The sequence below is a fragment of the Bactrocera latifrons genome, unplaced genomic scaffold (assembly GCF_001853355.1).
Source record: "Bactrocera latifrons isolate USDA-ARS-PBARC rearing strain unplaced genomic scaffold, ASM185335v1 scaffold_114, whole genome shotgun sequence".
Taxonomy (NCBI): domain Eukaryota; kingdom Metazoa; phylum Arthropoda; class Insecta; order Diptera; family Tephritidae; genus Bactrocera; species Bactrocera latifrons.
In genome coordinates this window covers 621,952-637,441 of record NW_017534564.1, presented here as the reverse complement: position 1 = coordinate 637,441, position 15,490 = coordinate 621,952, and the positions used below count along the sequence as shown (strand labels likewise).

At 36.1% G+C, this 15,490-nt stretch overlaps 2 protein-coding genes across 24 annotated transcripts in view; both read right to left on the bottom strand.

Annotated features, from left to right (window-relative positions):
• LOC108975544 (sorbin and SH3 domain-containing protein 2) overlaps nt 1-15,490 on the bottom strand; it is an 83,575-nt gene that overhangs the window by 38,353 nt on the left and 29,732 nt on the right. For 16 of the 23 annotated variants that reach the window (XM_018944252.1, XM_018944101.1, XM_018944123.1 and 13 more), the window contains one exon: nt 12,041-12,415. The exons of 6 other annotated variants lie outside the window; for them this stretch is intronic. In XM_018944252.1, coding sequence (XP_018799797.1) covers nt 12,041-12,296 — 256 coding nt within the window. In that variant the 5' untranslated portion in view covers nt 12,297-12,415. Of the gene's footprint in view, nt 1-6,563; nt 6,627-6,911; nt 7,044-12,040; nt 12,416-15,490 lie in introns of those variants that run through there. One more of the 23 variants, XM_018944246.1, reaches the window with a different exon arrangement.
• The window catches only part of LOC108975676 (probable inactive serine/threonine-protein kinase slob2), a gene marked incomplete in the record, with an annotated part of 3,126 nt that continues 2,984 nt past the window's right edge, over nt 15,349-15,490 (bottom strand). The window contains 1 exon segment of the mRNA XM_018944362.1: nt 15,349-15,490.

Below are 15,490 nucleotides of genomic sequence, written 5' to 3'. Positions count from 1 at the left end.
GCGAAGGCAAAAACACCAGTGCTATTATTGTTGTTGCGGCTGCTGCTGTTGCTGCTTCTGTTGTTGCTGTAGTGTTGTGCTGAGGCAGCTAAATGCCCACCGCAGGCGGAATAAGTGCACTGCAAAAATCACTACCTTGTTGAATAGACTATGGCTTGATGGTCGCACGGACGGATGAACGTGTGGACGGATGGATGAAGGCAAAACGGACGCGCAGACAGGCGGTTGGACGGGCGTAGGTCAGGCTAGGCTGTCGCGGTAGATTCCAATGCGACGCAAGCACACACCCAGTTCGAGTGGCGTTAAATGAGTGCAGCAACAACAACAACAGCGACAACAATAATAATAACAGCAATGACAACAACTCTTACATGTACCAGTTGAGGAACAAAGCGATCAATTACAAAAGCGAAATGGCAATGCGACAACCGGTGACTGACTAACTAAGCGGCTGAGTGAATTAGCGCGTCAGGGGCGAACAATGCAAATCAAGCGTACTGTACTTCTTATTCTCAATATTATTTTTGTTGTTGTTGTTGTTGTTTTGCGAGAATTTATTTCAATCCATTTCTTTTTTAATTCGCCATTTAAATAAAAAATGGAAAACAATAAAAAAGATATACCTGATCAGTCAAGCATCAGTCAATCGCGCGCGTCCACGTCCATCCGTCCGTCCGTCTGTGCGCGCTACATGCGTACACAAATACAATTTGAGTATTGACAGCATTTTTGTGGCTCCCTGACGCACCCTACAGTATCGGCGCAAACAACCGCACATACGCGCCTGCATGCATACACGTAATAATGAACTGCCAACAATTAAGCTAATAGCAACAACAATAAGAAAGCACATTATTGTCGATTTGTAGTCCATATTCGCATATTGTCTAATTATTGGTTCTTTAAAATATTTGCTTCGGTGGTGTGCGCTAATGCGCTTTATATAGTCTAGCGGTGGTTGTTAGAACGTTGCGCGCCACCGCCGCGGGCCATGAAGCAATCGAACGCGCTTCCGGTATGTGCGGGCGCGTACACAGTGAGACTTACACACACAAGCAAACAAGTATAAAAGCAAGTAGTTCACAATGATAGCGACCGCTCCAAAGCGCTCAACCGCGCCGCACCGCCGTTGATACCATTTGTAAGACCTGAGCTGTTGGCAGTAAAGTGGAAGGCGGCAAGCGGCAAGCGGCGCACGGCAGTCGCAGTCAGTCAATCAAATCAAATCAATCGGAAACAAGCTTTTATTCAGCTCTTTTTGCATTACTCCCATTTTCATCTAGTAAAAGTATTTTTTTTAAATAAAGAACATACGAATAAACTTGGTATGCACAGAACAGTAAAAAAAAGGAACAAAGTCAAAACAAAAAAATGTAAAAATTTCAGCGCGCAACAAAAAACTAGGCGCGTACAAGGAGCGCCGTTGGTGCATTGAATTTAACGAGACCCAATCTGCTTTGAATACAACTCCAGTCGCCACCTCAATCGCGCTGCGCCACATTTTTATGCTTTACCACACTCATACGCGCGCACATTTGTGTGCGATTGTTGCCGCGTTCAATGCCCGCCTGTCTACCAAGTTGTGGCATGGTGCGCTTTGTGGGCTACAGTTAGGCGATCATCGTAAAAAATCACTAAAACTATTATTGATTTTCTGCAAGCGCCGGCGGACACTATTTAGCGTAAAGCGTAAAGTGAGACATAGTGAAACGCGTAGCTAAATAACAAAAAAGTTACAAAAACCCTATGATAATAAAAGTAAATAGAAATTTATTGGGAAATAAAGCGGCCGTTAGGATTAGTCACTTCATCCGCTTAGCACTAGTCGACGCGCGCGCCGGGTGGCAGGCGTTCTATCTATACACTTTTGCGCCTTTTTATGCGAATCTCATGTTATTTATGCTACTAATGCCTTTGTTCTCTTACTTTTGGCCCTTAATAAGGTGCGGCGATTTAAATCGATTTTTCGTAGCATAGATTCGTGCAAATAGAAATTTTCTAACGCTTTCCGAGATTTGTTTACGATGACCCAATTCGCGATAGATAAGCAAGTGGAGAATAAAAAAGATGATTGATGGGAGTGATCAAGGTTCGTGCATTGTAATTATATAATGAAATCATTAATTTGGGTATTAAAAAGAAAAGTTTGTGTAATTATAGGTGTTGTTCTGGTAATGGAGTTGTAAGCGAAAATCAATTAATTTACGACAATGCGAAAGAGGGAAAAGAACAAAAATAATTTGTTTATAATAATTATGGTATGCTTTAGAAATAGCTGGATATTACCATTATCAAGTTGTTCTCATGGATCTCATAAAAAAATGTGTGGCAGGTAAGGGAACATAGGTGGCCGTGATTATAATTGCTTTTTTTTGCTGGTTTATCACTCTCTATTCTATTTTAATAAATGATTTTTGTATGGTTGTTATATACCTTAATATACTCTTGTAAGTGAGCGACGAAAGAATGCTCGCTAAATCATGAGATTCTACTATTTTTCGGAGTTCAACGGTAAACGGTTTTGGAAAGTTAATAAAATCCCCTTTTAACATGAATTTTGAGTTCAGTAGGAGATATTATCTTGATCTATTCCGACGCCTCCAAAATGGCACACTCCGTGGATCTTGATATCTCTCCCTCTATTCGTTTACCAAATTCAGCTAGCAAAAGCCTGTAGAGTTCTGCTGTACGATTAAGGAAGACATCAGGAATCTGCCATATACCTGCCATTGCCAAGCGGCAGTGTTAGCCTTGTGGTCGTCAAAGGATTAGGTTAGGTTAGATAACTGATCAAAGATCGCACTTGGTCTACTATTTGTAGTCTTTTGTAATACCATAGAAAAAAGAACTCCTGTATTCGAATTATCAATTAGCAACACGTTTAGTAGCCAACACACATTTGCACAGGCGTTTAATTTCCATTCCCGCCATCTTGGTGGGATGTCTAAAGGTATGAAATCTCATCATAGTTAACTAATGTAGGAAAGCTTCTATCTCATTGACAGATCAGCTCCACTTGTCTATAATTTAGGTTCACAGGAACATTTTCAGCAATGAAAAAGCAGACGAGTTGCTCAACTCAGGAGTATGTACGCTAAGAAAGATCCCTTGTCTAATTCACTATATCAACTTTTAGAAAATCTTAAAATTCCCGGACCCGGGTATAGAGTTCTGTAGTAAACATCTTCAAAGAAGGTGCAGAATACATTTCGAGGGCTCAAAGCACTCACTAATTAATTGAAAATATTCAGATTGCTTAGAAGTGATTTAATTTTGATTTCTACGACGAAACTCTCAGCGCCTATATAACTTGAGACATGAACTTGAGTGAAAATTATTGTCAAAAATTTAATTAACGATTGTGTTGAGATTTCGCCCACACATTTCGACCTGACAATGGCCCTGGATCGAAGATGTTTGAATGTGATTTTAGAAGGGCGCCAAAAGTGCTCACCCCGCGCGTGTTACTCGCATACATACATATGTAAGTTTGTATGTGACACACATTCGCCGCGATATTGGCTCATAAATAAATCATTTACATGTGTTCATAAATTAGTGACTATATAATTACTTGTTATTGTTGCACGCACACTTGCCATAGAATAAGGATGCATATACAATACACGCACATGTGTATGTTTGAGTGTGGGTGTATGGAATAAACGACCCACACACCATTCGTTCAGCATTCAGGCGTTGCCAATAAAAACACGATTACCAGCGACAACACGCATTGGAAAGCTTAGCGGTGGCAGCAGTAAAACTGCCAGAAAATCTTTAATACGTTGACGCCAATGCAAACGAAAACAATAAAAAAAGAAGAAAAACATGATAGATTTAGTCGACTACCAAAATTATGCGCTGATGGATTGGTTGAAAAATTTAAAAGGGGCATAAAAGAGCGGGCAAACAACGAGATGCTGACAGTTCATTTCCAGCGAGTGGCAGTTTCCAAAAAAGAGGAAAATATAAAAAAATTGTGAAAAGTAGAAAATAAAAAATTAAAAAAAAACTGTTGAAAAACACAAATTTAAAGCAAAGATAATGGTGAAAAAAGAAAAGTGTGCGCTTAACTGTATGTTGGCTGACATCAGCAAAACCACAAATGCTGGACAATATGTAGCGTTGGAAATGGTGACAGGATGACGCACAGTGGGTCTTAATTGCGAAAATATGACATAGTTAATGAAGATTAATTAAAAATAATATGAAATTCAAAATAAATATTGACGCAAACAACCTTGATGTGGTTGCGGTTAAGCTTCATTATAAAGTTTATTTTGCGCTGCGGTTGCGGCGCTTGCTGTCTAGAGTTTATATGTTTATTTGCTTACGATCGTTTCTTTTATTGTATTTTTAAATTTTACAACACCTCTAGAATATTATCCACAATTTCAAGTGGAGCTGAGTAATAGTTTCAGAGATACAGCCTTGAGAATTTGTGCGCTCAAGTCTAGCTAGGCGAAGTGCCTCGCCTTTGACCGCCTTCTTCTCCAAACTGTGTTTCTGAAGTCGGCTGGCAAGATTTCTTAAGAACTGCTACGTAACCGATCTTCATGAAATTGCACACAGGTCTTTCAAATACAATTTTTAAAAACTTGGATGAAGGTTTTTTTCCGATTACAACTATTTGAAAAAAAATTTCACTGAAATTTTAATTTTTTTATTTCTATTATATATGAGAAAAAAATTCTTGAAAAAATTGTCGAAGTGACTCTTAATATTCCATATATTATATTAATATATAATTTTCTCTTCCATATTTTCAAAATATTGGCCGAGCTTCTTTGTTGGCTTGCGTTAATATTTTTCCACAAAAATTTTAAGTCAACTTCGAACAAATAATGTGAAAAGAAATTAGTCATGACTGAACTATACTTGAAGGTTGATTCTGATATTCTTCACTGGTTGGAACATATTTCGACAGATCGGACTTATAAGCATTACACGTCATCAATTGAATTAGGAATTTAAAATTGTGATATACACTTATCGATGCATAATTCAAAGGTTGTTCATGTTTCAAAGTAAAATCAGGTTGCCTATATTACAGTTCATCTTGGTTTCTGATTAATGTGTAAGCAGAGGAAATTCTTTTTACTGCTAAAATATAATATAATAGAAGTGATTAGAGATTTTCATTGCGAAATAAGGTCTATTGTGCCTAAACTCTCTATCACACGTACTCAAAAAGACCCAGCACTCTGATGAATTCTAGGAGGCGGTGTGATAGCTAGCAGATACATATATACATCCAAAGGACTTTAACTTGCTATTTACTTGGCAATTTATCATCAGGTGCTCTGAAGTTTCGGGTTCCATGTCGCTGAAACAGCGTTTCTACTGGAGGCTATGTCCATTTCGAACAGATGTTTCTTGAATCAGCCATCTTGAGTCGCAATCGTTATTCGGCTTTGCTTAGTGACAAAACCTTATCGATTGGGTTCCAAATATTTTTTCAAAAGTATTTAAGGAAGTGGTAACAGAAAAAATTAAGCTGCGTACGATTTTTTGCTTTTGTAAAAATACACACTGTATCATTGCGCGCTGCACACGCCCACGGCAAAGCCAACAGCGCGTCATATAATAAATTTAGAATTTGTTTATATTTAATAAACGTAGCGGATGGCAGCATAGATGCTGCGGCACAAACAAAAAATGCGGAAACTTCAAAAAAAAAAATATTTCTTTCGAACACATTTTTGTAACGGAATATTTGCTAATCGCTAATAATGGAAAATCGTAAACTTGAAATGAACTCGTGACTCTTTCGCCATTTGCCCACTGAACTGGATAGTTTTCGTAAAATACATAATAATTTTTCAAAACACAAATGACCACTTAAAATTCGAAAAAGAGAATTGTGATGGAAACCACAACAGAAACTACAAAAACAACACACGTAAAAGCCACACAAGCGCACAACGCTTACAAATGCGATTAATTAGAAAAACGCTAAAAATAAACGGTAATAAATTTCCAACAAGTAGACATTCGACTGCTGAAGTGCACAATAAAACAAAAAAACAACTGAAAATAATTTGAGACACAACAAAGGGAGTACTTATGGACGAACTGGCCAGGCATAGTGGGTGTGGAGCAGGAAGGCACAGCAACTTGGTTGGCAGCGTGTGAATGCTTAGACTAACCGAAACACTAATATCAGCCACTTCTAGTAACAACAATAAAAAATTAAGAAATCAGTAAAAAATAACGATCATGATGACTCAACTGAGTCGGTCAGCAAAGAGCAATTGCTTGCAACGACGGCTCGGCCACTTGGAGCGCGCAAAGGAATGCGTGTGAAAGCGCAAAAGATCGCGATTTGGAGATATGTGCGCTGTTTAATGGTGACACAAGTCGGAACTAGTGCAGATGAATCCATAAAACACACGCGGACTTTCAATTATGCGAGACACGGTTCTAAGCACGAAAGGCTTTCGAGTCGCTGATACGTATGACGAGATGGGATTGTGATGATGGTGATGTTGATGTTGGTGAGACGAAATTAGATGAACTGATAATGGCTTAGCGTGACCATTTCTAGGCGCTTTGATTACCTGAGCCACTTGGTGCGGTCGCTTTGAATTTCGGTGCAAACATGCTGCCTTTCGATGCTGGCTCTGCAAGTTAACGGAAAAGATGTAGCGGGAGGCTTACTCAGAGCTTTTATGAGCACTTAACAGCTATTTAACTGACACTTTTATTGGGTTTTTTAATTTTTGCTAGCGTTTAATTGCACTTGACTGACAAAAATTACCGTTACATCACTAATCATTTTTTCATAGCTTTTTTATTGCACTCACTAAGTTGATGCTCACACAAATTTGGAGAAAATCACAAATTCAATTTTATTTTTTTATTTGGAGCACAAATTTCATTTAATTTTTTTTCTACAAACCACTAACCCTGTCCCATTTCGCTGACGCGTCTTTACGAAAAAACAGAAATTGAAATTATCTCAAAAAAAAAAAAAAATTTGGAAACCGTAAAAATACAAAACGAACGCGCCTTTTGGTGGATTGTGTGTACGCCTTTGCGTCCACCGCTCAACTTGCACGAAATTTTCAATTTATTTTGATTTTATTTTTTACTTTCGAAAAGCATTTTCGAATCGTGCAGATCGGCTATTTGGACGAGTGAGTGTTCTGAAAAACGAATGGACCACATATTTCCGATCGGCTGTTGACTCGCAGTGCTTCTTACAGTTATAACGAAGTGTGTATTGTTGTTCATGCGCGTTATTTATTTTGTATTTTCGAAAAAGCGGCACAAAAGTTGAATATAGCATAGAATAGTTTTTTACGAATAAAATGAGCTGTAGAAAAAAGTATTGGAAAACTTTCGTAAACAATAAGCATGTGGCGAAGGCGCTGCAATGCTTTGTGGATGGACAGTAGTCAGTTTAACGCAGGGGTGTATTTGGGGTACAGTGGGGTGGTGGCAAAAAATAACTAATGAAATTGAGAAATATATATATAAATTTGAAAGCTCCTCAGTAAAAAAATGTCCTGAAATCCCTGAATATCCTTTCCTCTCTTTCATAAAAAAACATGTGAATACCCAAATATGACGAAAAACCTGAAATAAGACATCCTTTGAAACAAGTGAAACTGAGAGGCGCGATACCAAGATGACAGGTGACAGATGACAGATTTCAAAAATTGTGGCATGCTACGTAAATGGAGAAATTAAAAGAAAAGTCAAGATGTTAAAAATTACAAGTCTTTCCGGCTTTTAGCCTCGTTGAAGAATTAGGAGAAAAGTTGTCATCGATTGTTGGGTTTTCCTTGCAACATTTCATTTTAAATAGAAAATTTTTTTAATCAAGGTTCTTGAACTCGTATAAAAAAATCGAGTTTGGGTCTAGTCAAATCATGAATTTAGTTCAGCGCCCTAATATTTTTTCTTTTAGGCCACTACTTTTACCAGTTTTTTTTTATGAAGTTTGTAACACAAAAAAGGAAATATCGGAGACTCTATATAAATGGTCAGTATGATGAGCTGAGTCGATGTATGCATGTCTATATATCAGTTTTGTCTGAACAAGTCTCACAGTTTTTGAGATATCGATTTAAAATTTTGTAGACATTCTTTCAACCCAAGAAGCTGCTAATTTTTTGAATCTTTTAAATCGCAGTACCATAGCACATACTAGATGCCATACAAACTGATCGATGAAACTCAAGTAATTGTATGAAAAACTTTTTTATTTGGCAAGCTATCTTAACGAAACTTGTTGAGGACTATTTTCCAAGGCAACGGTACAATTTCTGAAAAATTTATTGAGCGCAGACTACTTCAGCTAACTGACAAATCAAAATCAATATAAAAATAATTGTATACCTTTTTGTATAATATGAAATGCACTTCTGATGGATTTTATAGTTTTTACTTGTTTTTTAAGTATTCCCTTCCAAGAAATGTCGAGTTTCATTCTTCTTCCTTGGTCACAAAAGCACAGTGCAAATTCATTAAGCATTAAGCTAAAGCTTTTTCTTGTACATATGTATGTATAAATATTTTCGAATATTCCAAAATCTTAATTATGTACCATATTGATGTATGTAATAAGATCGAGTGTGCAAGAAAGCTTTTAAAATTTTTTGAATCTTTAACTGTATGTACTTATAGTATTTGAAAAGAAATTCAAAATAAACTCAAAATTCTTTACTGAAAATTTTCAAAGCTTCGGATCTACTCAAATTGTTTGTTTGTAATTATGTGATATAACCAGTACATACTTAATACACACTATATATATATAAATATTATTTACTTTCCCACATATCCCCACTGGGGATCTATGCTCAGCTCATTTCGATTTATGAGTGTATTGAAAGCGTTGAATTTCACTCAAATAACGAGTATTTGCCGAGCAAAAATCATCAGGTGTGAACATCGCACGACGTTTTCAAAATTTCAAATGGATTATGCGCAGAATCTCCTAATAATATCCTATGCTTGGGAGAGGTGAAAACTTTCAGAGCAGCGGTTGGCGCAAACACTCAGCTGCCTCTTTAAGGTAACGTCAACTGCGAGCGAAGCAGCAGCAGCAGCAGCTGTTGCCGTTGCAAAGGCGAGTGCAAACGCCGGAACATTAGGTGAGGTTAGGCAATTGCTTTCCTAACCCAGAGACACACTTTGTGCCGACATAAATAGTCCACACGCACTCATTAAATGTTTCTAGTTTTCATTCACCCAACGTGTCACCACACACCCCGCTTACCTTCAGCTCAGCAGCCGCCTATCGATCATATTTAGCGAGGCGTTCGGAAAATTTCAACACAACATCCGTCCTCACTTTCATTAGGGGGCTGTCGCATTGTCGCCACGGCGCGGTGTGTCATGTCACGACTGATAGATATGTAAATTTACTTAAAGATTCACTCACATTAGCGTCCTTGTGTCAGTGCGTCTGTATTTATACTAGGTTGTTGAGAATTTGTGTGCTTCGAGTGTCTCTATTTGACATTTTCTTAGTTCAAATAGAAAATTCCAACAAGTTGTTCATTGCGTTGTGTTGTCTAAAAATGGTTGCTAATGGCACAAATATCAAGTTAACAAGCTCTCGCATAAAAATAGTTTCCATTTCAAAATACAAACATCTGGATAATGGACGACTTAATAACGTGTGAATCATGTTCGCAGTCATTAAAACCAATGTTCACTATAAATATGAAAAAAGGTGAACAATAATCGTCCGCGTTTTTCTTAGAATTCGAGCAACCATTAGCGAACCACTTAGCACAGCGTGGATATAGAATGTATGGATAAGTATGCCTCTACTTATAGATTAGTGACTTGCTTCAGAGAGAATTTTATGCACCGCAAATATTGGGGTTGTATTCATTCTTCTTGTCTGGTGATCTTAAAGCCAAGTTGCCAAAGTGTTTACATTCGAGGTTGTTTATTGGATCGTACGCTCTGTTCTACTATTTCTTTATGACTGAGCCATATAATAAGTAAAGTTTATGCAGATGAAAAATAGACCAAAGTTTAATGAGTTCATTTGGAAATAGAACACGTTTTAATTTGTTGATATTAGTAAAGGACAGAAGGAGGTTAAAAAGCCTAGATTCGCGTTTAGGGAGCACTTCTCAAGAAAAATAAAAATCAGTAGCCATCTATTTTGCTTTTGAGAATATAGAATCGCAGAGGCGTACAATTTCAAGAGTATTGAGGTCTATACCTCTTCTAACAGAAGTTTCTAAGAAATTTAAGCAAATCAAGCAAATTGATTAATATTTAATATTTTTATATTCCATGTATTTATTAAATGCTCAGATCATCTAAAACATTATTTCATTAGCTAACCCCCGACAAGTTTTGCGGATCCGTCACCAAAGCGGATAATCTTATCGGGCTTATAATGATGTATGGTAGGAGTGTATAAACATTTTTTGGTAGTCGAAGAATTCTTTTCGAATTTTGTCAATAGATGTCGTTGCAGTCGTATATCTCCAGTGCTACCAATTCCAAGTTACAGCTGTTCAAAAATGAGCGAAAATATTGAAGGAATTCGCTATATTTAAAGTGTCACACAAACCCATATTGAAAGTTGCGAAGTTTACGGAGACAATGCTGTAACAGTTCGCGTAACACAACAAGGGTTCGTTGCTTTAGTTGTGGAAATTTCGATGTGAAAGTGATGGAGAAGAATGGGTCGGATCGTCACACAAGCAGCTTAACATTCATCATCAAACGATTTTGAACCATTTAAAAAAGGCTGGCAACAAAAAGAAGTTCAATGTTTGATAACCACATGATTTGTCTGTGAAAAATTTAATTGGCCTAATTAACATCTTCGATTCGATTGGTGAAGCTCAACAAATGGTCGCAAAGCAAGAATTGTTATACTGAGTGTTTGGTGGGATTGGAAAGAAATATATACTCCATGTGAGCTGCTCCAGCCTGGTCGAACGATTGATTCTACATTTTACTGTCAACAACTGATGAGATTGAAGCAAGCAATCAGAAAAAATCAATAGAAACGGCTTCGTCTTCCAACAGCACTTTGATGATTTGTCAAAAACTGGGAGAGTTTGGCTGGGATGTTTTGATGCTTCCACCATATAACCCTGACTTTCCACCATCGTACTACCATTTGTTTCTGTCAATGCAGAACTTCCTTAATGGAGTAAAGTTGGCTTCAAGAGAAACCTGTGAAAATTACTTGTCGCAGTTTTTCGCCAAGAAACCAGAAAAGTTTTATACTGATGTCTCTAGCGATAAAATGGCAATGGTCGATCAAAATGGTACATATTTGGCTCACTAAAGATTATAAATGTAAAAATAAAACGTTTCTCACCGTTGAGAAATACAGACTTTTACTAAATATTGTGTTCATTTAACCTAAGGTTCGAAACTTGGGTTACATAATTTCAAGAAACACGAGGTTAAAGACAAACTGATGGATTGAATTGAGCAGCTGCACGCTAAAAACCTGTAACTCCAAAACTATTTAAGATATCGATTTAAAATTTTAGTAATGCGTTTTATAATCTATAATAAAAATAGTTTTTTTTTATTTCGCACTAGGTGAGCCCCGTAATATCAGTTCCAAAAATATAGTAGGAACCATCGAAATAGTTTCTAGATTGTTTTATAATGGTGTTCAAATAATACAACAACATACTTGAAGGACACACTTTTGATACTAATCTTAATTTGAAAATAATTCATGCGAAAATAGAAAAATAATAAATTTGGAAAAACCGATTCGCAGAGATGTCGGATCAACAATGTAAGCACTTTTGAGAGTGCAAAACTTAATGGAATTTTTGAGTAACTTGGAAAAATTTTTCGTGTTTGAAATACAGAATTATTTTTGTAGAGGAATTACATCAATATGTTCGTAAACGCATGCATCGACTTCGAGAGCAATTCAATAACAATTAGCACGAATATGTGAAACCATTTTTAGAATTAACTATATAATCACTTTTGCAATTCATAYACTCCAAAGCGCTACGGGGGTGAGGGTGGCATGCACACATTTGCTAAATTGCAAAGACCGAATGACTGACTCACCCACCATTTGCATAGAGGAAGCCCTTCGCCAGCTTCAGTTCGCTGTCGATCTCCTTGAGCAGATCGCTTTCGGACCAACTACGACGATTCGGCTCCAGCAGGAAGCGCGTCTTCTTGCAGGTGCGCATGTGTGGCGCCGGCGGCCGGCTACTGCTGCTCGCTTTGTGGCTGTGGCTGTGCTGGTGATGGTGGTGATGCTGATGTTGTTCCTGCTGGTTGTGCTGTGAGTGCGGCTGCTGTTGGGGGTTTGCACCACCCATAGCAGTACCAGCAGCTCCACATGTGCTCGAAATGCTGCTCTGCTGCAGTTTGGCGTGTGTTTCGTAGCTGCTGCGAGTGCTTGACGTGGCAGTGGAAATGTGGCTGCCACGCGTAACGACTAAAGTGGTTGTTTGGTTGAAGAAACAAATATGATGGAGAAAAGTAATAAAAAGAGAGAGAGAGAGAGAAGAAGGTAAAGTTCATAAGAAACTTGACCATTGACAGTAACAAATGACAGCCACAAAACAAATATGCTTCAATTTGGATTAGGCAACGGAAGGATGTGCGGAATTTTGTGCCAATCATCGGTGTTGGGTTGGAAATTTTTATTTTGCCAGATTTCTTGAAAGTGTACAACAGCAGCTTGGGAGTCTTTATGGAGTGAATGGCAAGCATTATTGTGTCGCGTTTAATTTTGATGAGCAGTAAATTTTGATTTCGTGTTATTTGCCATTGTTAACGACCTAAATACTTAAAATCTGACTTTTCAATATTTTATTTTTCAATTATGCCTCGATTTGTAAGTATGTGTGTACGTTCAATTTTAAAAACGTGTTCATTTATTTTCCATGCCGCTTATAATTATTGAATTTGTGGTTCAACGCTCTGACCGCTAGTCTGTCCATCAAACCGATTAGCGTACCAGAAGTGCCACAAAAGTCGCTGATCTGTTGGCCGACCTAATTGAAACTTCCTTTTCATGTGCGCTTCCATCTTATCTTTTGTATTTATTCTTTATTTCAGTTTCTTCTTTCATTATCAACTTTTGCTCTTTGCGATTCTTAAGTTGATCTTCAATTTAAGTGGCTTGTTTGCTGGTTGAGCTGTTCGCGTGCTTTGAGCGTCGGGTCGCGCTTTAACGGTAATTGCATGCCAGCGCGGCTCGTCGCCCAAGTTGTAACGAATTGATTCTTATTTTTCATATTTTTTACCGCTGAATCGCGTTGCTTCTTTTCTTTTATTTGTAAGACTTTTTATTTGCTCTTTATCTGTCGAATGTTAAGTAGCGGATCGGCTAATTGTTCGCCTCACTTCTTAGCAATTTCCGTTTCTTGTTATTATATTTCTTGCTTGGACATATGTGACTTTTGGAATTTATGAGTTACTATATATACGCGTTAGGGTGGGTAACACTTTTTATGAAAATCTTAGCAAAATCCATAAATGCATAAATGTTTGTATTTCTATGTATGTACATATATGAGATATACATATATACATATATGTATGTGTATCGGATTTTTCCCCAAAAAAATGTTTTTTTTTTTTCAAATTTTGATGTCTTATGATAATATACATATGAATGTATAAATACATTTTATGTTAAAACTGCTTAAAAAATTAAATTTACGAAATGTTTTATATAATTCAGTACCAAAAGTTTTCATATGAATCCAAATTAATTAATTAGAAGAATACTATAGAAAAACAAATTTCAAAATTTGTTTAAATTATGTTAACTTTTGTTTCTAAAGTAAATAAAGTTCCTCCCTAACGCATTCATGAATTTTTGTATTGAACAGAAAACAATAATTAACTAACCTGTTCCAGCTATGTGTATACGTACAAAGGTAAGCGCACAAAATACTCAAAGTAGGCTCATTTCAATATGATAATTTTGCCGTAATAATGTGAAAATATTTTTTTTTTTTCACACTTCTCTAAGAGAAAAAAAAATCAAAAGCTTTTATTGCGCTTTTCTCCCAGATTTTTCATGACTGATTCTTAAGATAAGTGAGGTAAGGTATAAGGACCGATTGTGAGAATGTAGGAGAAATAGAAGAGAACATATAATACAGAAAAGTTACTAGACTCTTCGATGGAGTGGATCCGTAATTGATTTCAATTAGTATTACTGAAAGCCTTGCCAAGAAATTGTTAGTATCTTGTATTGCACGTATCAAAGGAGTTATGCAAATGCAGTCATCAAATTTGAATATCGGAATTATTCAACTTGCTATTCTGCGAGTATTACTTTTTTCACGATAGTGTTTTGTCATTAGTTACTTAGATGAAACTTTGAAACAGGAGAGAATAAACATATATTTTTGAAAATCAAGTCACACGAATACTAAACAGAGAACAATTTACAACCATTTTTAAATTTCCGAAAATATATATATTAGAAAACATTAATAAAATTGTCGAAACAACTTGAACGAAATTTTGTTTGAATAATAAAAACAATATCTTGCACAGAATAATCTTTCATATTTGATAATGTATCTAGAAGAAAGGGAAGCGATGGGTTGGACAAACACAACCAAACCAATTTCATAGAACAGCTTTAAGTTATACATATTATTACCAACCAAGATAAATTTGTTTTAGTTTTTTTTATCCAGTGGATTAATTTTTAACGTGATTCAATTCATTTATCACCAACTTTTGTCGTTTTATTGAACTTTTATTAAAATACTGTCATTTATGTAAACCTTGAAGAAATCGAACAAACAAATGGCACTTATTTAAATGTAGACCGGCATAATAAAAAGCGGTATAAAAATAACCGTAATACCACTTGAACGAACTTTCCAAACTCACGATATTAATGAATTGAAGCAAATAAATTTAACGATGCCTGTAATTTAGAAAAATTTGAGCATACTTAACATATGCATATAAGTATATATTGTACGCTAGGAAGAGCCATACCTATATGTACATATGTATACGAGTTTGTATGTATGTTGTATGGATTGTAAAAGTAAGAAAGAAAATTTTCAATAATTTCAAAAATAGTTTTTAAACTACAAAATTAAATAATTACTTAATAAATAATGGTAAAAAAAAATTTTTTCGAATTGTGTCGTTGCCAAAAGAGTGGCGGTAAAAAGGATTATAAATAAAGAAATGGGAATTGTCGCGCTAGATAAACATGCAAAAGCGGAGCAGCCAGCGAAGAGAAAATCAAAAATTAATATATAGTATATAGTAAGTATATAATACAGCATATAATACATACATACGTAAAATGTGGTAAACATGTCAATCAGAAGACAAAAAACAAACAGCATTATTATTTTTTCCTTTTTTTTGGTTGGTTAAAACAACAAATATGTATTTTTTATTCAACAAAGAACTGCATTAATTTTTATTACATACATATTATTAATTATTTAATTGAGAGCATACAGACATAATTTTCACCTACTAATTATACAAGCGGGTTGGTTTTGTAACAGTAGTTTTT